General features: G+C 47.9%; 1 protein-coding gene across 2 annotated transcripts in view; it reads left to right on the top strand.

The window, feature by feature from the left end:
- The window catches only part of Tg (thyroglobulin), a 175,191-nt gene extending 162,364 nt beyond the window's left edge, over nucleotides 1–12,827 (top strand). Inside the window, exons 45-48 of one of the 2 annotated variants that reach the window (XM_051159577.1) lie at nucleotides 1,452–1,559; nucleotides 9,027–9,161; nucleotides 11,475–11,662; nucleotides 12,609–12,827. In XM_051159577.1, the coding sequence (XP_051015534.1) occupies nucleotides 1,452–1,559; nucleotides 9,027–9,161; nucleotides 11,475–11,662; nucleotides 12,609–12,727 (550 nt within the window). In that variant the 3' untranslated portion in view covers nucleotides 12,728–12,827. Of the gene's footprint in view, nucleotides 1–1,451; nucleotides 1,560–9,026; nucleotides 9,162–11,474; nucleotides 11,666–12,608 lie in introns of both variants that reach the window. The other variant, XM_051159576.1, reaches the window with a different exon arrangement.
- The last annotated feature ends 7,259 nt before the right edge of the window (nucleotides 12,828–20,086 follow it).

Genomic DNA, 20,086 nt, shown 5'->3' with positions numbered 1-20,086 from the left:
TTGGAGATATGGACCTAGACCAGATCACAAGAACCCACAGATGTGCATTGTCTCACTCTGAGTGGTTCCCCACTGGACTCAGGGGCTACCCCAGATTTCAGTAGCCCATGAGCTTGGGCAAACTCGGGTTCTGACTTCAAGGCATTATCTGACCTTAAAGACAACTTGTGTCCAGGGTAAGGGCTGAGACCTAGGAAAGCTCCACTGGGATGTAGGCTCTAGCCACCACCCCCCACCACAGCTAGGGCCCTCATTTCCTCCTGGACAACTCAGGCCACAAACTTTCTCAAAATGTCTACACCTAGTCTCCCAGAAGTGCCCCTCCCTCGAGCTGCAAGCATGAGCTGTTTTCTTTCAGGTCCAGTCCCATCCTGTGCTGTGCCCAGGTGAAACCCAGCTGTCCACACCTACCCTCTGACACCCCTGCCACTAGACCCACCTTGGGGCCCCACCTGAGACATCTCAGCTCAGCAACAATTACCAAATATTACCAAGCTCATTGACGAGCAAAAAGAGTGGTATCCCACTGAATAGATAGCATTCCACGGTGTCCTTAGTGTCAGGTATTGAAACCTCTCTGCAAGAGAAGGTCACAAGCCAAACATCTCATCTTGGAGACAAAAGGGAACAGAAACTACTGAGTATCCCACCTTACCCACAGTGCAGTTGGAATTCAAAGCCCCAAAACCAAGGCCAATTTGATCCATCTGATCCTTGGGCCTGGCTAGTTCTTGATGGCTAGGAGCTGCTTGTCTGTACATAGAAGCCACTGATACACAGGGAGTTTCTTGAGTTGGTTTACATCAGCTGCAATGAGGAGTCAACATGAATCTCCACAGCCTCCATGGGTTCCCCACTGCCTGCCTCATACCATTTGGACTGAATGAGGCTTTGCTTGGAGCATTTGTGAGCATAAACCTGGAGAAACTTTCTAATCCCAGTTACGACAACCAATGTCTCTCCAGGCATTGCTAAAGTTGCCTAGGGTTTCCTAGGCTTTCCGGTTTGGCACATTCAGCCCCAGCTCAAAGCCCCAGAACTCAGTGCATCTTATGCCAGCAGTATGTCTGCGGCCTCTGCCTTATGTTCAGAGGCACGCTTATTTATGCTGCATGCCAGTGCAGCCACTGTGCTTTCTAGCATGTTTTGCTGGCAAATCTTTGGTGTTTTGATGATGATGTTCTGAAAAGAGGTTCAGACCTACCAGGGGCCTCTTGACTCATGAGATATATCACCACGGACATATTTCAGACTGTGGCCTGCCTTAAACCAGAGTGGTACATCTGCCAGTGTAGACACTGGATAGCTGGAGGGCACCCTGCAGGGTTGGGCAGGAGAACTTTAGGGTGCAAAGCATGGTGGGTGGGGACTGCCTGTGGGAGACCCTTGCCTGGTATAGCCCTCTCCCTAGAGCTGTGTAACTGAACTCTCTCCCCTATCCTTTCCCCCAGGGACTACTTCATCATCTGTCCCATGGTCAACATGGCCAGCCTCTGGGCAAGGAGAACTCATGGAAATGTCTTCATGTACCATGTCCCTGAAAGCTATGGCCATGGCAGGTAAGGTGATCATGTAGCTATAGCAAGTGTGGGCCGAGAAGGCTGACTATCAAGGGTCCGTGTCACCACTGTGATCCGCAAAGAAGAGAAAGTAGGCAGGACAAGGCTCAAGCTGTTTCTCTGGGGTGTGGGACAGAGCTTGACCATGTTGTGTCTTGTTTCCATCATCTTCAAATGAGACAGTGGTAATGGGTCCTTTATTTCATGGCCTTGCTGCCTGGAAGAATGGAGTACAAGGTGTATGAAGGTCTGTCCACTGTGGAGACCTTGGAGCTCTGACTTCGGTTACTCGCTGGTCTCCTGGGCATGGAGAGAACTTTTTCCTTTGCAAGTATCCTGCGTATTTATGCCTCTAAGAACTAAGTGCCTAAGAAGTGGCTTTCTATAGTAGGAAGTGTTTGTTTGTTTGTTTGTTTTTGTTTCTTCATTCGGTTTCTTATTTTCTTAATCTGTAGCTCAGGCTGGCCTCAGACTCACTATTTAGCCCAGGCTAGCCTTAGACTCTCACCAGCACTCCTGCTTCAGCCTTTCAAGCACTAGGATATGAGGCATGAGATGCCAAGTCCTGCTGAAAGATTTCTGTTTAGCCCATTTCTCTCATCCTTACTTCCAGAAGAGGTCTAAGCGTGTGGTAATGAAAGCCCCAGGTACAACAAAAACATTAAAACAGGAGGGGGACATGAGAGCCACAAGTAGAAAAAGACAAGGAGGTACAGGAAGAACGCAAGGAGGAGAGATGAGGTCACAGATGAAAGGGTTTGGAGGGAGGTCTGTGTGGCCCAGACTCTACGTCTGCCCTCTCTACACGTGGAAAGTCCATTCCAGCAGGAAAGGAGATGTCTACATTAGCTTGCATCTGAACAGGGACTTCAAACAGCAGCCCTTGGGAAAGACTTTGAAAGGAGAGATGTGGTCCCACAGACTTGTGGTCTTTTACTCAGTGAAACCAAAGCAGTAGTGTGTCCAAACAGGTGGCTCGATTTTCACGGCACTCCGTGGAATGCTTGTGAGGGTGGCAGGTTGAGTCAGGTGTCCCTGTTTCATAGACAGAGGGCATCTTGACCAAATCAGGCTGTTATAATAAAGCACAAACAGCCCAGAATTATTGCTTACAGTTGTGGAACCTGAAGTCCACACTCAAGATGCCAACATCCCTGGTGTCTAGTGAGGGTTGACCCCCTGCCTCACAGAAGGCACCTCTGCACAAGAATGAGTTTCCTGGAGCCTTGTTCATTCTATTCATACTAACTTTGTAAATTAGTCCCCCAAAACTCAGCTCTTAAGACAATCAGGGTTAGTCTCAAGCTTGTGAGTCTTGGGGTACCACAGTAACCTGTGCCAGTGAACCTGAGGTTCAAAGGGTTCAGTGTGTTCTCATGTACTCCCAAGAGGAGGAGGGTTAGCACAGAGCAATGACTGTCTTCACCCCTCCCAGCCTAGAGATCTGCTTCCACTAGACCACATGGTCTGTCTGCTTAGAGCTATTTATAGTTTCCACCATAGCCACTTCCAGAGCCAAACAGTGGCCTGGGGTGAAGGAAGGAGCTTAAGTAGCCTGCTGTAGCATGGAAGGGATGTTGAAGGCACTCAGGAGTGTGGGCACAGTAGATGGAGCCTGTGACCCCGTGGTCTGTAGCCACTGTGACCTCAAACCCAACCCCAGGACATGTTCCTAGAATCAGCCTTGGCTGTGCCTTACAGTGCCAGGCCCTGGGTTCATGCCACTTGGTGGCTCTCTGACCAGTATTTACCTTCTTCACATGAAGTAGAGAGGCCATGGAAAGGTGTAGGTCCCCACAGCAAGGAACCTTTTACAGTAGCACAGAGAGAGAGAGAGAGAGAGAGAGAGAGAGAGAGAGAGAGAGACAGACAGACAGACAGACAGACAGACAGACAGACAGAAAGACAGAGAGAGACAGAGACAGACAGACAGACACAGAGAGAGAAAGAGGCACACATGACAGCAAACAAAGGTAAACACCAGCTTTCAGACTTCCAGCCCAGTCAGGAGCTTGGGAACCCTGGGTTAGTTTCAGAGGCTTCCCTCTGGGGAAGGGTCACAGGCTCCGTGGCCTTGGGGCAATAGAAATGTATTGCCCTATGTTTGGGGTCTCTGAGGGTTGAAGTGCAGATGTCATCAAGACTGAAATCCTCCACAGGTTCTGGCTGCCTCAGGCATTGCTTACCAGCAGGAGGCAGTCTTCTTCTTCCTGTTCCCCACCATTCATCAACCCTTGTGTGTGTTTGTCCCTGTGTCCAAATTCCCCCTTCTTCAGTGACATCAGTCCTGCTTGGTTAGGGTACATTCTAACAACCTCAGTTTAACTCAGTCTAAAGATTGTGCCCAAGCATGGCCCCACTCTGAGGTACTCAGGTAAGGACTCCAACATCTCTTTTGGGGGACTCTCCAAGGACACTGGCCTCCCATAGACCCCAGAGCCATGCACTGGAGGATTCTGGTGTTAAGGACTTGATGTGGATAGTCCTTCAGGGAAGGACTCAACTGCAGCCAATGGCACCCTCAGTGTCCCTGGTTGGCCAGGGCTTCTCTCTGCTGATTGGCCTCTGCCTGGTCCTCTGAGGACTTGCAGACATGTCCCTTGTGATGATCCTGAGAACCTCCCTGGAGCAGCCACATGCTGTGCCAGATGCTGAAGGGTCCTTGTGGCTCCCAATACCTCAGCCTGGGGCTCTGTGTTCATGGAAGGACTTGATAGGTGCTCACAAGACTCTGATGAAAGATGGAAGCCAGAAACCAAGCCACCCCTCATGACATGGGGAAGACAAGCCTTTATTTCTGGTATGTAGGCTCCCTGCGGCTGGTTCTGTGGTTTGGCGTAAGCAGGTGGTGAGCCTGGAAGGCAGCCTTCCCTGGGATCCATGGAACTTGCATGCTAGACCGCAGTGAGTTGAGGAGTAAGCAGCCTCTCTCAAATCAACCCTAGTTGTCCACCCACAGCCTGAGCTCTGTAATCCTTAAGGCTGTCCCATCATTTCCAGAGGAAAGACACTGAGACATTGGAGGCATGGTGGCTATGTGCCACAGAAGCTTTTAGTGCCTGGGTGACAGGCGAGGACTCCAGCATCTACTTCTAGTTAGAAACATGCCCTTGACTCTCATCACCTAGTGACCTGAAGCAAGTCATGCGGTCTCCTTGGCCACTCAGTTCCTCCATCTGAACAATGAGCACAGGAGCAGGGCCTCTCTCGGGGCCACTCAGTAATGGAATTGTGCAGAACAGGGCCTGGGCAACTTCAGACCACAGAACTTCCACTGCTCTTGGCCACCAGAACACGTTCTTTACAATCACCAAGCTCCCCTGTCACCACAGTCACAATGTGGAGCCATCGGTATAGTAGGTACTGCAGATACTGAGCAGATCAACAAAAGAACTCTGTATTTTTGGCAAGTTTCTTTTTCTCCCTCAAAATCTCTCTCGCTCTTCTCCACAACTTCCTTCTTCCTCTCTCTGCCCCTCCCCCTCCCTCTATCTTCGCCCCTCCCCATCCCTTTCCTTCCCTCCCCTCTTTCTCTGCCCTGGAGCTATCTCTTCTCTAATTTTATTTTTGGCTCTGATCTACGTGTGTGTGTGTGTGTGTGTGTGTGTGTGTGTGTGTGTATGTGTGTGTGTGTTACATTCCCCACCGTCTGTCTCGTGCCTCTGTTCAGTTAGCATACAGTAGCATTCCTGCCAAGTGCCAGCAAGCAGACACCATATCACCCCTTCCTTACAGAGCACTGCTCAGATATCACAGAATGACAATGTGGCACTCTTGTGCTCGCTGCTGCATCATCGATAAGCTGTCTATCAGGAGAGATGCGATGCTAGGGCGGGGGCAGAGAGTCCAAAACCTGCAGAGTGAGGGAAATGGCCTAGATGCAGAGTCAAAGGTCAGAAGACATCTCCTCTTAGGCCTTTATTTTACCAGTACAGAAACAAAAGCACGGGGAAGTGACCAGATGCGTTCCAGTCACACAGCCTGCAGCCTGAACTCTCACCCCTCTCTGAATCGCCTCTGTTCTCTTTCCATTGCACCTACTTCAGCCAAAAGCAGATTGCCTAAGTCTACACCAAGCTAAGTCCACACTAGCTGTCCATCCTTGGGCAACTCACTTAGCCTATCTGGGCCTCCTGGGAAACACCTGGGTGGAGAAGGCCTGCCCCACAGAGCTGCTGAGTAGGCTGATGGAGACAGGGCCTGTGGAAAAATTGTTCTGAGGCTTGCATATGTTCTGGGAAAGGCCATACCCATGTACATACAAACATGCATATGTGTGTGTGTGTGTGTGTGTGTGTGTGTGTGTGTGTGTGTGTGTGTGTGGTATGTGGCTGTAGATATGAGGGAAACTCACCATGGCTTTTACTCTGTCTCTTCCCCTTTATTGTCTGAGCAAGTTCCCTTGTCTAAATGTTCCTGCCTGTGAAGTGAGTGTTTCTTCCACTTCATCTTTGGAGTGTGAGGACTAAAGATGATGAATGTTCAATATCCAGCACCCTACACCCTGCTGACCTTCAATGTTTGGTAATTAGCATTAGATTCTTTTAAAGAATAAATAAAACTGTGCTATGAAAAAAAAAGTAAGTAAAAATGGCTAAGAAGACAGCCACATTCCTCCTTAGACATTGGCCAGCTATGAGAAACAGAACTGTAAATTTCAGCCTTGAGATGTTTTGTGCACCACTGGTCTGCATTCTAGACAGTTCTGTGCATTCCATGGCCTCTGTCCACTCCAGATCCAAAATGCTGTCTCTTCAAGCCAGCTATCTTGGTGACTTTGCAGGAACTGACAAACCTAAGAAAACATACGGCTGGATTCTTGATCTGGGTCCATGGGCCCAGCCACATCCTGTGTGATCATTAAGATTATCCCCCAGGGCGGATGAAAGCCAGTCATTCCTGACACTTCTCACCCACCCCACACTCTTCTCCTGCCTGTTCCACAGTCCTCATCAACACTGACATAACAGATACCTGCCTGATACAAGGCAAACAACAGAGAACACATGAGTTCAGCCGTGACGGGAGGGAGGAGCGCTCAGACGCTGGGCTCAGCAGAGAGGAAAGGACCACGTAAAATGTCACATTTTAGCTTCGAATCCAAAGGACAGGGAATAGTGCTAGTGCAATAGTGCCCCCCCCCCCCGCAAGATGGTTTCCCACCAGAGCCCTGAGGTGGGAGAGCATACATATCTCTGGATAAAGAAGGATGGGAGCTAGGATCTATTGAAGGTGAGGAGACTGGCTGGAAGAGCAAGGAAGACAGGCAGGTCTTATCATTTTCATAGGTGCTTATCTGAGTGTGACAGAAATATCATCAAAGTTGGTGGGTTTTTTCTTCAGAGAAATGTAATCTCAAATGCCCAATGATCTTTTCAATTCACTCCTGAAAACACGGCTTACAGAAACACTGTATCTTTTGGCAGTTGTTTTGAGGACATGAACTAAAAGCCCCATATGTCCAATATAGTAGCCAATTAGTTGGAAAAAAAAAATCCCATACTAGGTGAGCACGTGAGAAGTGATCAGTGCAGCTCAGATCTGAGGTGTGGATTTTCACTTTAAATCTGTGTGTCTATGTTTACCCGCTTCCTGCTCCGTGTTGAAATTAGAGGCATATATAGGAAGATGCTGTTTTCAGATCCCCTTCTGAGTTTCCTGCAAAAGCCATAAATGTAATGTGTGTTCCACAATCTGATTGCTAGGCTCAGTCTCCTGAAAGTGGAATATCTGTATGACAGACAATGAATTTAGTGACCCCTCCCCGACAGTAGCTCTTGGAAGATAGCTAGCCTGAATGCTGAGAAAGCATGTGGCCTGGACATTCTGGTGACACTTTTTGGAAGGAGACATATGTCCAGTTTAACCCATCCAGTCAGCTAGAACCTACTACTGGTCCACACAACAGTGTACCATCAGCTCTGCTGGGCTCTGGAGAAGTCATAAACACTGCTGCACTCTGGATAATTTCTGAGACGGTGATGGTCATCTCTAGGGCACCAAACTTCTCCCAGGGAACAGATGAGACTAAGTGTGTGAAGGAAGCTTGCCTTTCACAGGCTGCACAGGAACATGTGGTCCATGAGGCCTATGATAACTTCCTGATGCACTCAGCAGCAGGACCCGTATACTCTCAGATCCAGCATGAGCTGAGTGCTTGACAAGTTATTCTGCTGTGTCGCAAAAGGAAGTCAAGAGGCCATGGAAGCAAGACTTTCCCTCCTCCCTCTCTCAAATTTCCTTCAGAGGAACTGGCTGTGGAGCTGGGGCATGCTTCATGGGTATGACGTCATCACACTTCCTCTCACAGAGGGAACATCAGGATCGCTGTGGTCACAGACTCATCCCCAAACCTGTCACATGGTTAGGGTACAGTGGGCCTTTCTCAGTACAGCCTTTTACCCTCATCAGAAGAATGATGACTTCCAGCACACAGACTGTCAGCAATGCCATCACTATCTTCCCCTTCCTCTGCTCGTGGCTGGAAGAGAGCCCAGCTCAGGCAGCTTCCGGCTGAGGCCCATTGTTCAGAGCAATTTGAGGACAGCACCAGATACTCCTTCCTGCCGTGCTGCGTGGGTTGTGGAAGTGGAGCTCACGTCTGAAGTCAGCAGTGGGCAGTCCCTTCAGTATGACCACACTCTGGCTCCCTGTGAAGGGCTTGTGTCGAGCAGGGCTAAGCGGTAGAGTCAGGTTCTGTCCTCGCTGGACAGCAGCAGTGGTGGTTTTACCTTAGCTCAGGCTTCTTTCCATGTGGCTCATGGCCATGGTCAAAGGCTCCTCAGCTTGGATGCTACCCAAATCCTCTACCTTTTCAGGCCTGATCTCTAATTCTTCTGGACTCAGCTCTTACCTCACTCTCGACTGGAGCCTGATAAACACCAGCAAGCAAGTCATCTGTCATGCTTTGTATTTTTCTAGAATAGGAGACTGACTCTTTTTGATTCTCACCATGGCGCATTTGTCAGTGTGGGTGTGAAGCCTAGAGGCCTATTGCGTACTAGAGAGTTACTTCAGTTGTAGTGTGTATTTATTGAACACCTACAAAGTGTCAAGTGCTAAAGTGGACCACATGGACAACAGACAACCTCAAGGATCTGGGAAAGTACAATTCACAGATAATGGGCCAGTGCAGAAGAAAGACTCAAAGCACACCATTGTTTATGATTCTGCTCATTGAAGAACAAACAATCATCCCATGAAATATAGGTATTGTGACTGGAACAGGGTCAAAGGGCGATCCTGAAACATCTCCAGGTTATCATTTCTCAGCAGAAGGTGAGACTCAGCTCACTTGCTCATGTACTGTGGGTCTGCCCCTGGCCAGAGCCAAGTGGGATGTTACCCTAAGCAGGGATCCTACACATATACAAAGTGTGAGAAGTCTTATTTAAGTTGGAGGACTATTAGGTTTGGGCTCATAGTTGTCAATTCATACTTCTTGCCTCTCTCTCCCTGTTTCCTCAGCCTGGAGCTCCTGGCAGATGTTCAGTATGCTTTTGGCCTACCCTTCTCCTCTGCATACCAGGGCCAGTTCTCAGCGGAGGAGCAGAGCCTTTCCCTGAAAGTCATGCAGTACTTCTCCAACTTCATCAGATCAGGGTATGCAGCCCACTGCTCTCCTGAATCCCGTCATGTGCTCCTTCCCATTCCCAAAGCTGAGTCCAAGGTCCCCAGTTTTTAATCATTCACTCACCCTGGCACAGAAGCTACAGTTCTCTGTTACCCTCTCTCTGCCTTGGCCCCATTGTTTCTAACCAATAATCTTTGTGTAGGTAAATCGTTTTTTAAATGCTTCCACCTTGAGTCCTTTCTTGCTCAGACACACTGATAGCAATAGGTCAAAGTTGCTTTAGTTTCTGTACTGTTGACACCTGGGACCAGCTAACGTGTGTGTATATGTATATCCTGTAGGACATTGACAGTGTCCCTAGCCTTTGTCCACTAGTCACTAACAGTGGATGTTTGCTTTACATAGCTATGGCAAAATGCCTGACCAACATCATATAGGAGGAAAGGTTTATTTGAGGTCTTAGTTCCAGAGGGTTTACCCTTGGTTGCTTTCCCTAATGGAAAGTATATCATGGCAGCAGAAGTGTCTGAGAGGAGCTTCTCTAGCTCATGGAAAACAGAAAAAAGGTAGAGAGAAGGGAGGTGAGGAGTGGCAAGGCACCTGATACTCTCTGAGTCCACTCACCATTGACCTGTTTCCGCAAGGGAGGATTCACCTTCTAAAGACCCAAAACATCTCATGATAGCCCCACCAGCTGAGAACCAGGCATTCAACACATGAACTAGTGGGGAACATTGTACATGCCCCTGAGTACCCAATCCTGTTCTAGCTATGAAAATCAAAATGCCTCTGGCAGCCAGGCATGATAGTATTACCTGTCACCCCAGCCCACAGGCTGAGGCAGGAGGATTGGGATTCCCAGGCTAGCCTAATCTATAGAGAAAGACACTGTCTAAAAAAAAAAAAAATAGAATTTTTAAAGAAAGTTCCACAGCATTGCCAAGTGTTCCATGGAGGACAGACCAATGGGAAGAGAGCCATTCCATGTGCCATGGTTGTACTGATGTCAGCTGGTGAGCCATCCTGGCATTCTGGAGCTCCCACCTCATTCCCAGCAGCCTCTGGTCCAACCCTGTGGTACACCTCTTCCCAGATGTGCTGTTCCTCCCCACTCCTGGCAGTTTCTGTATTTCTTCTATCTCTTTGCATTTCCTACAACTCTTATAGTTCCCCGGGGAAGAAAGAAACATCCTGGCACAGCTACAAGTTACTAACAACCTCAAACATAAAAGCAAGTGTACTTCAAAGAAGAGCAAATAAAGCTTGATGACGTTTGCTGTGGATGTTGACTAGAAAGGGACTTTTTTCCCATTAGTACTTTAGAAAATGTTTTCCCAAGGAATCAACAGGCACCCAGGACTTCAAACCATTCAGATGAGCTAGGTGAAGCTGCTCTGAGGAGTGGGTGATCTGTGCCAAGGCAGGCAGTAAGGAATTACTCTTGCTGTGAGCGTGGGGGCTGATAGGGTGGGGGATCAGCTTTAATGAGTAAAATGAACAGTAATGAAGGCATCTGGAATAGAGAGAGCATGCTGTCCTTAAGGCACTTCCAGAAGAGTACGCAAATGACTGACCTAGGTGTCCATCTTTCTTGGAAGTAGAGAAACTACCATCTTTCTAACATGAAATCTTTCTACATGTTTACCTTGGCTGATGTCTGCACCCAGGTTCATGCAGCCTGAAGGAGGGCATTCACTTTTCCCTGGGATGCTTTGGGGGGAAAAGTTTAGAATGTCAGTTTTCTCCTTGCGAGTACAGAGTGAATTGTGAGAAAGGAGATCTTAACATGTTTTAGATTCTCAACACTGCTGGAGATTCTGAGGCCAAATGACTCTGTTGATAAAACAAACTGCCATGGACCCCTATAGCCTGGAGGTACGTCTGATGTCCAGATACCTCTGGGAGGCTATGATGCCTCTTTTATGGGTCCTTAGTCTATGGGTTGCAAGGTGGCCTCCGACCCCACCTTCTTATCCAGAGATTGAATAAGCAAAAGCCCTTCAGAAACTGGAGTGGCATCCAGATCAAAAGATGCCAGAGTAGAAGAGGGTAGCACAGCCTCCTAAGCATTCAGAAAGACAGGGCCACACTAGGTCTTGGGTAGTGTTACAGAGTCATGAATTGGCTATGACCTGTCATCGGTGATTTCAGAGAGCCTGTGTGGCCCAGGGCTTTATAATACCCAGATGGGGTCTCAGCTGGAAGTTAGACCAAATGACTTTTCACCTGGAGCTCGAAGTTGCATGATTTGCGCTTGTAGACCAGAGCAAGTAGGATGTGATACTGAGTGTTAAGAAAGACGCATTTCCCTCAGAGAGATGACTTTCTTCTCCTTTCCCAAGAAATCCCAACTACCCACATGAGTTCTCCAGGAAGGCAGCTGAGTTTGCAGTACCATGGCCTGACTTTGTCCCCGGACCTGGAGGAGAGAGCTACAAGGAGTTCAGCACCCAGCTTCCCAACCGCCAGGGCCTCAAACAAGCTGACTGCTCCTTCTGGTCCAAGTACATCCAGGCTCTGAAAGATGCAGGTAGTAGTGTCCTGGGGGACAAGAATTTGGGAGTGGTGTTGGGCTCAGTGCTTACTGATTAGCTGTGTGTTGGCTTACACTCCATATATGGAGACTACCAGGTGACTGGGTGCTGGAGGCACAGCTCCTTTTCATGAGGTACTTACAGCCCCAAGATTCTTGCTGCCAAGAGCTCCCTGTTCTTATGGGGGAGATGAGAGGAGCAAGAGTAAAGTTCAAGGAGAGGACACTGGACAAAAGGAGGGAATGGAATATGAAGGTTGGGAGATAAATGGCAGATGGTTTCTAGCCAGTAGCACTGGTGCAGGAAAAGAGGTATCTTTAAGCTCTTTAGCCCTTGCAGGGCTTCATGGAAATTCTCCAAGAAAGAAAAGATGGCATTCCTACCTACCTCCTGCTGCTGGGTTTAAAGGGTAAAATTGGACCATAGTGCCATGTTAAAACTGGACAAACAATATGATATCCAGGGCTGGAGAGATGGCTCAGCTGTTAAAGGCTAGGCTCACAACAAAACAACCAAACAATCAAACAAAAAATACAGTATGATATCCTTAAGAAATTTCCATGAGAGTAAGAAAACAAATGGCACAACCTAGTGAGTGTTCCTCCTCTTTCCTGTCACTGGGGGTGGACTCAAGGGCCTGAGGGGTTCCCAGAAGAGGAATGATTTGGGGGAGAGTCAGGGATGCCATTTCAGCAGGCAGAGAGGGAGAGGCAGAACATCAGAGAAGAGATCTTTGTCTAAAGTGTTGTAGACTCTCAACTCTGCTTTTGCTTCAAGACCACATGAGTCCCATGACATCTTCAAGTATAGCTGTGCCCACAGCACATGCCCGCAGCCTGGAAATGAATCTGATATCTCTGGGGCATCGCTAGGGAATGAACTTGGGATTGGTGTCTCTTACCAGAGGATTGATTCTAGATCAAGCTGCCCTTTCTGTTTCAGATGGAGCCAAGGATGCACAGTTAAACCAGAGTGAAGAGGAAGGTTTGGCAGTGGGGCTGGGGCTGGAAGAAGACTTCTCAGGCTCCCTGGAACTTGGCCCCAAGAGCTACAGCAAATGACCAACCTGCAAACTCCTACTCACCCTGCCTGTTCCATCCCAAACTGCCTGTCTGGTGATTTTACAGCAAGCATTTGCTTCCAATAAAGTGTCTGCATACAACGGAGTATCTCTTGCTGACACTATACTGGGTCTTTTCGATGTTTGGATCCCAAGTGACTGGGTTGTCAACAATATTTGTAGAGCAACCACCCTGTCCCTCCGAGAGAGGAAGTCAGGCAAACAATAAACAGTGCCACAGAAAATGGGGCTCTATCAAAGGCATGGGCTCCAGAAAGCCAGTCTCATCTAAGTGAAAGAAAGTTCCAGAATATAAATAGAAGAACAATTAGGTCTACAGCAGCAGTATGTGTGATGGTAGGGACGGATGGAGCAGGAGGTAGAACTGAAGAGACTTTGGTTGCATGTAAGAGGAGTGGGTGCTGGGAAGCAGTATCACCAAGCTCCAGGAGAAGCACCTCATTTCTTCTTAACTTCCCTAAAGGGGCACTGGTGAGAGTACAACTTTCCCGCCCTCCCTCCCCCCCCCCCACCCCCATCTCACACAAGTTGGAGCCGGTGGAATTCGTTAGCACTCTTCGTCATTACATGGCACATCATAAAATGTGTTCATACCCGTCATCTCACTTAAGCTCAGATCAAATGCAGTGATGCTTTGCAGGTTGGATGGGGCGCAGCAAGGTTAGTGGGGTGTTTGGATTCATAAAAGAGTAGGGGAAGGAGATGGAGTCTAACTAGTCCCATGCTTTAGTGGGACTCTGCCGCAGACAGCCCAGCGTGTTTATATAGCTTAGGGCAAGTCCTTTGGTGCAGTGGATCCCAGCCGTGGCTTTTTGTTAGATTTACCTGAGTTCTTTTGTAACCCCCAGTATCATTGATAAACCAAGACCCCCATGTCAGGGATGAATTAGGTAGTTTCAGGGGGAAGGACTCAGATATTCGGAGGCATCAGTGTACCCAGGAATGTCTACCCCTCTCACTCTCACCAGCCTTCGGTTTCTTTGTACACTAAGTCACCAAAATGCCTGTCACATTAGGTGTCAAAGAGCAAATCTTAACAACTGTGTGTTATTCAGAAACCAGCAAATTGATGAGTCGGTGAACTGACATCCTGAAAGTCTAACTTCTCTCACCTCCAGCCAGCAGGAGATATAGGGAGAAGGGAGAGCTGGAGACAAAGGCAGGTGTTTGCTCTAGAGTTCAGTCACCCTCCTTCAGGAGACTGGTCATGCCTGTGTCTCCCTTGCCTGTTGTCATCCACTGTACTCTTTCTTCCTTTGCCAGGGCTCAGATGCCTCTTGAAATGTTGTATTACTGTAGTCCTCTTCCGGGGGCATCTGGGTTGGGAAAATAACTAGAACAAATGACCCCTTAATGGGGAACTGCCAAGCCATGCATAAGATGTATGTATGAATTCCTTCCTACAACATAAAGTATTCAGGTGAGACTGTGTCTCTGGGGCCTGTGCCCTTGATGGGGGCCCAATTTTCTGTGCCACTGTTTACTGTTTTACCTGGCATTCTCTCCCAAAGGGACAGGTCTCTTGTTTTCCCAGCACTCAGCACAGGGCCCGGTGCAGGATGAGTACTCCTTATAACTCAGAATAGGACAGTCCCAACATCAGATGGGTCAGTTACATTTTTGGAGTTAGCAACATGTACCAAGGCATAAAATAGAAGCAGTTTTAATTTCTTTACAACTTCCCATTTGCCCATTTGCAACAGACATAACAATGTGCCCCCCAAATCCCTGACAGTCCACTCCCTGGAACTTAAGGCAGCATGTAGAGTTGACAGCTGTCCTTACATAGCCCAGAATTACCTATGGGGATCCACTATCATCTTAAGAGCCATTCAAAGTAGGCTGAGAAGGCAGGAGAGATAATCTGAGAGAGCACGGAAAAAATTTGCCTCCACATTGCTGCCTTTTAAGATGGAGGGAGCAAGATGTGGACAAAGAAATGTGTGAAGCTTCTAGAGACTGGGGAAAAAAGCAAGAGGATGATACCCCCCAGAGCCTCCAGAATGGAATACACCCTGATGACATGGTTTCAGCCTACTGGAGACTCATGTTGGGTTTCTGACATTCAGAACTGTAAAGCAATGGACCTGAAAGTTGGTAGTAATTGTTACAGCAACCATTGAAAGCCAATGCACCATTATGCCCTTTTGATATATATCTTCTCCTGCCCTTGACCAAGCCACAGGCACAGCTAGCTCATTGTTTGCCTGATAATAAAACGTCCACTCTAGCTCAATATTGGAACTCCAGATACACCAGCCCCTGAAGATGGATGGCTCCCAATCTGCCACCTGGTTGGATGGGGGAGGAGGTGGGGGGGAAGGGGGCAGGGGGGAATAAGCACTTTGACTGCCCCCATGAGGCCTGTGTGTGTGTGTGGTTGGGCGTTGCAGGATGGCATCTGCTATTTTATTCCCATTCTTTACAACATGAGGCAGAAAACATTCTGCTACAATGCTAACGTCTGCTTGGCAGATTGTCCTGCCGAGCGGCTGTGGGAGCTAGTGCATGGAACCAGGGAAGCTTGGAGCAGTGTTCCCATGCCTTTGAAGTTAATGGTGGATCTTGCCTACCTCCTATGTGCCAATCCATGAGAAAGATAAAGAAGAGAAGCTTCGAAGGCCAGGCAATCACAGCCCTTCCCCCATGGCAGCTCTGGAGAACAGCCAGGCACCTGGTCAACCTGTGGGAGATGCTGCAGAGCTGGGAGCTCCAGACTCCCCATCATGCAGTTTCTCAGGAACTGGTATCATGGAGATTGTGTCGCCCACTCCTATGAGCAGAGAGAACACGACTGTATATCTCAGTGAGGCAAGCAAATATAAGGAAGCGCTTATCAGTGTGTTATTCCACTTGGCTTGAACTATGGGCACACCCCTCTCAATGTGCCTAGCAACCTGTCATCAATCACAGGTCCCACAGCTGCATAGCACTGCCTGAGTACCTGCTTTATACTATGGAAATAAATGACCCTCACCACAATTTTTCTGTAACTCCCTATTTCTAGTGGGACACATTCCAGAAACTGGCATGGTATGCATATGCAATAAGGCAAAACTGTGTCCCCAACTGTTTAGGAAGACCCAGCTATTTACCATCTCATCACTGCATAATGTGTGTGTGTGTGTGTGTGTGTGTGTGTGTGTGTGTGTGTTACTAAAATAGGATGTATTATGGAAGAAACATGCTCAGCAGAGAAAGATCACATGACCCAATCTGTGAAGAACCATCCAAGCTACGCCTCCCCCACCACCAATCTCCTCCCCCTGAACACCAAAAAAGGAACCTACAAACTGCATTTGAGGCCTGTTGTCACTCTTGACAGTGTATGTTCAGATCTGTACCATCGCTTTGCTTTTGCATAGTTTCGTGCTACTTTGCAATCTGTGTGGCCATTTCTTCCATTCTCGCACAAAAAGCAATGAACCTGGAAACACCCTGGCCAGCCCCTGACCACCTCTGGTACGAGCAACTGAGTGTCGAAGATCTCTTGAACCCTGCTCTTCCTCTGAAAAGGTCAGGAAGGTCACAGAACACCCTCAGGTTAGGTTCACACAGAGGTCATTAAGAATGGGGGTCATCTGAAGAACTAAAGTGACCATCAGGCTGGAGCAGGAAGGAAGTGTGGACGTTTGCTGGAAGTCAGGTACATCCCATTTCCTTCTAGAGGGAAGTTCCATGAGGTAAGTGATCTCTTTTTAAGGAATCATGAGACATCCCTGCAGTGGCCTTCTATCTCTCCCCAAAAGAGGCAGTAGATATGCAAGATCTTGGGGCTCCCTGTATCTTCCCCAAAGCTGGGAAGGATGCCTCTTCGCAGGTTATCCTAGTCCATATGTGACTATAGCAGGACCAGGTTAAGAGTGCAGAGCCCCAAACTACTGCACTAACCAAGGACAATACAAGCAGTAAACATCAAACCCCTACTCAGATCTAGCCAATGGACAGGACATTCTCCACAGTTAAGTGGAGGGCGGAGACTGACTCTGACATGAACTCTGGTGCCCCATATTTGACCACTTCCTCTTGGTGGGGAGGCCTAGTGGCACTCAGAGAAAGAATAAGCAGGCTACCAAGATGAGACTTGATAGCCAATGACCATATAGTGCGGGAGGAGGTCCCCCTCAGTCATAGACCAAGGGAAGGGGAATAGGGTGAAAGCGGGAGGGAGGGAGGACCAGGAGGATATAAGTGATGGGATAACAACTGAGTTGTAATATGAATAAATTAATTAAAATTTAAAAATAAATAAATAAATAAAACCATTACCACCAAAAAAATAAAATAAAATACAAATACAAATAAAAAAGAGTGTAGAGCCCAAATGGCTCATTAAAAACAAAGATTCCTAATGGGGCCTAGTGGTGAAATCTGTAATCACAGGTCCTTAGGAAGCTCCAAGGCAGGAGGATCACAGGTTTACATGTAATTCACATGTCTACAGTTCTGAATGAATAACACCTCTGGGTAGATGGCCTCTTACCAGCTGTAAATCCACCTTCGAGTGATCTCTTTCCCCAGTTCCTGCCTGACTCCAGTCACCCATGGTTCTCCATAGCACAAATGCCCTGTCCCCTGTTACACGGGTCTCTCTGGTTTCCTTCTAGGAAATGTGATGGTCCATCCAACATGTGCCACTGACTCTTACACCTCCACTAGCTGGGCAGCAGCAGAACTTCCAGTTCCCCTTTGCGTCACTTCTATAGCTCTGAACAGGACCTTCTCTTAGCTTCCTTGCTTTGCTAACAGTTTCCTGTGTAAACGATAAGCTGCCCAGCTCCTTCACCCACAGCCTCACTCTTTCTCCCCCGCTCCCCATGGCCTTGTCCCTAGCCTTCCTCTCATTTTGATTAGCCATACTCTATTTCTCCTTGTTCTGGGATCTCAGATAGGTCTTCCAGGGTCTGTGCATCCTGTCCTATGCCTGAAAACCAGTTAGTCCCACTGGTCCCCAGCAAGTCTTTGTATTGTCCATAGGCCAAACAATGTATCACATTCTCTTAATAAGTCTCAGAGCAAATTTTCTGTCGGCCATGTTACAGCAGAGTCTAAATGCAATTTAACATAACCAACTTCCCTCTTTTCTTCTTCCTATCCTTAACAGCCTTACACCACCCACCCAGGGTAAGACTGTAGAGCTTAAAAGGTGTGTCTTATCAGAGCTCTATGGGCCATATGCACCCCCATATAGCTCTGAGTGTGACCCAAAACATGGCAATGAAAACATCCTGCCGAAGTGTCCCAAAGATAAACACCCCTGGAAGTTATTCCTGTCTCCATTGTGACCATGAGAACTGGTGCTCTGGCCTTCAGAAGCAAGATAGCATATCATAGTTAGTAGAAAGACAGAGCCCAGGACAAGGGGCTCAGAAGCAAGCATGGCTACAGTGGCAACTCTTAGATTCTACCAAAATGTCACTGAGACTGGGGCTGTGTGCCTCCCAAAGTGAAGTGGTCCTTTGCCGGTCCTCCATGATAACCACTGAGATTGTCTCAAGCTTTTTGTACTTCACTGGATCTCTCTTTCCTATGAATGGAACTCAGAGTTCCCCAGTGTTTGTTCCCATATATTTGCATTGGCTATAATTGTATGTCCGGCCATATATGGGCAGAGTGAGGAAGAAAGGGCTCATATCTCCTCCTGGAGGCCTTGACTCCACTGTAGCTCTGTCTGAGAACATGGAGCCAGAGGAAAAGCTGGTCTATGTGGGCAAATATCAGAGGAAGATAAACCTAATTAAGAAGAGCCAGGTCTCTAGATCAAGCGGACTGTATACCTATGCCATATGGCTAAGCAGGCAGCAAGTACAGCTACACATGACATGAGCTGTCTAGACCAGGTAGGTCCTGGAAGATCAGGAGAATGTCTTGCCAAAGTCTCAGTTCAGGGTCCAAATGTAAAACATATCTTTTATTTGCCTGACTTAATTGTAGTCTCAGAGGCTTACTGGCTCTGTCTGCTAACCTAGGCCTAGTCCTGGAAGCCTCTAATCTAATCTAGGCATAGATTGTTGTCAGCCTCTGAATCTTACTGCTTGCTGAATAAACTCAGCCATTCTAGCTCTTTCTGGGTTCAGCACAGCTGTTCTGGCTCAAACTCCTCTCCAAGCTGACTGATTGAATCTGGCTTCTCTCATTTTCTCACTGAATTGCTCCGCTTGGCCTCAAGCTAACACTAGCAGTCTGTTCTAGTCTTCTGGCTTCTTCTCATTCTGTCTTCACCTGTGTCTAGCTTGTTCTCGCTTAAACCTGTCTCTGTAAAACTCTCCTGGTTTTAAAAAAAAAAAAAAACTGCCTCTGAATTCCATAAATTGAACTGCTGTGAACTCAACTCCACTGCACGGCCTCTCAACACACTGACTCAACTGAAGTCCTGAACAGAACTGACTAGAACTCAGAGATCTTCATGCCTCTGTCTCCTGAGTGCTGGGATTAAAGGCATGTTCTACCACACCTGGACCCAAGCTTTTCTTTTTTTTTTTTTTTTTTTTTTTTTCAGCTTTTGTTTATCTGAAACTTGCTCTACCCTAGGCTGACCTTGAACTTAGAGATCTGCTTGCCTCTGTCTCCTGTGATTAAAGGTGTGTCTGCATTCCTGCTGGATCACACAGACCTAGAAGGTCTTTGGATATGATCCCTTGCCAGAGTAGGCATGTTCTGAATTAAATCCCACTACATCCAAATTTGCTAATGTCTCTGCGTCTGTTTTGGATCCTTCCTCACTGTGGCCTGGACTCTGAAGCCAGCCCCTGAAGCTTCCTGCCGCTGTATGCTAGAGGTTACCTAGTCTCTTGGCCTGCTTTGAGAGACATGCATCTCCACCCATCATGGGTGCTCTGAAGAGGAAAGAAACTCTCCCAGAGGAGAAGTATGTAGGGGGGGGGGGCAAGCACACTGCAGCTGCTCAGGAGGAAAATGGCAGGTCTGCATGCAACATTTCCCACCAGAGTTTGGTAATGTGAGCACTACATCTCTTGGCTTCTTCTGCCATCTGCATGAAGAACTTCATTTGTCCCAGGATCTCTAAAAGTTTATCATCTGCAAAGTGAATCCTACAGCTCATTGCCCTTTGAAGGACGAGCTATAAATAAACCAAGTCATTAAAAAGAGGAAGAACTGCACCTGGACACTGAGAACATGTAAATTTGACCTGTGCAGACTACTGAAATCACAGTCTGCTGAGCCCCGATGTCTCCTCCTGGCTTCTAAAGAACCCTGAGCCTCCAGGATGGAGACTGCAAGCCGCCAGTGCCCCATGCATTGGAACTAGAAATCCCATGTGTGATCATAACCATAGGCTGCGGTGAGTCACAAGTCTTTGGCCGTGATCAACCCATTC

Source organism: Acomys russatus, chromosome 17 (assembly GCF_903995435.1).
Source record: "Acomys russatus chromosome 17, mAcoRus1.1, whole genome shotgun sequence".
NCBI lineage: Eukaryota > Metazoa > Chordata > Mammalia > Rodentia > Muridae > Acomys > Acomys russatus.
Note: the sequence above shows the minus strand (reverse complement) of the source record. Positions and strands in the feature narration are given on the sequence as shown.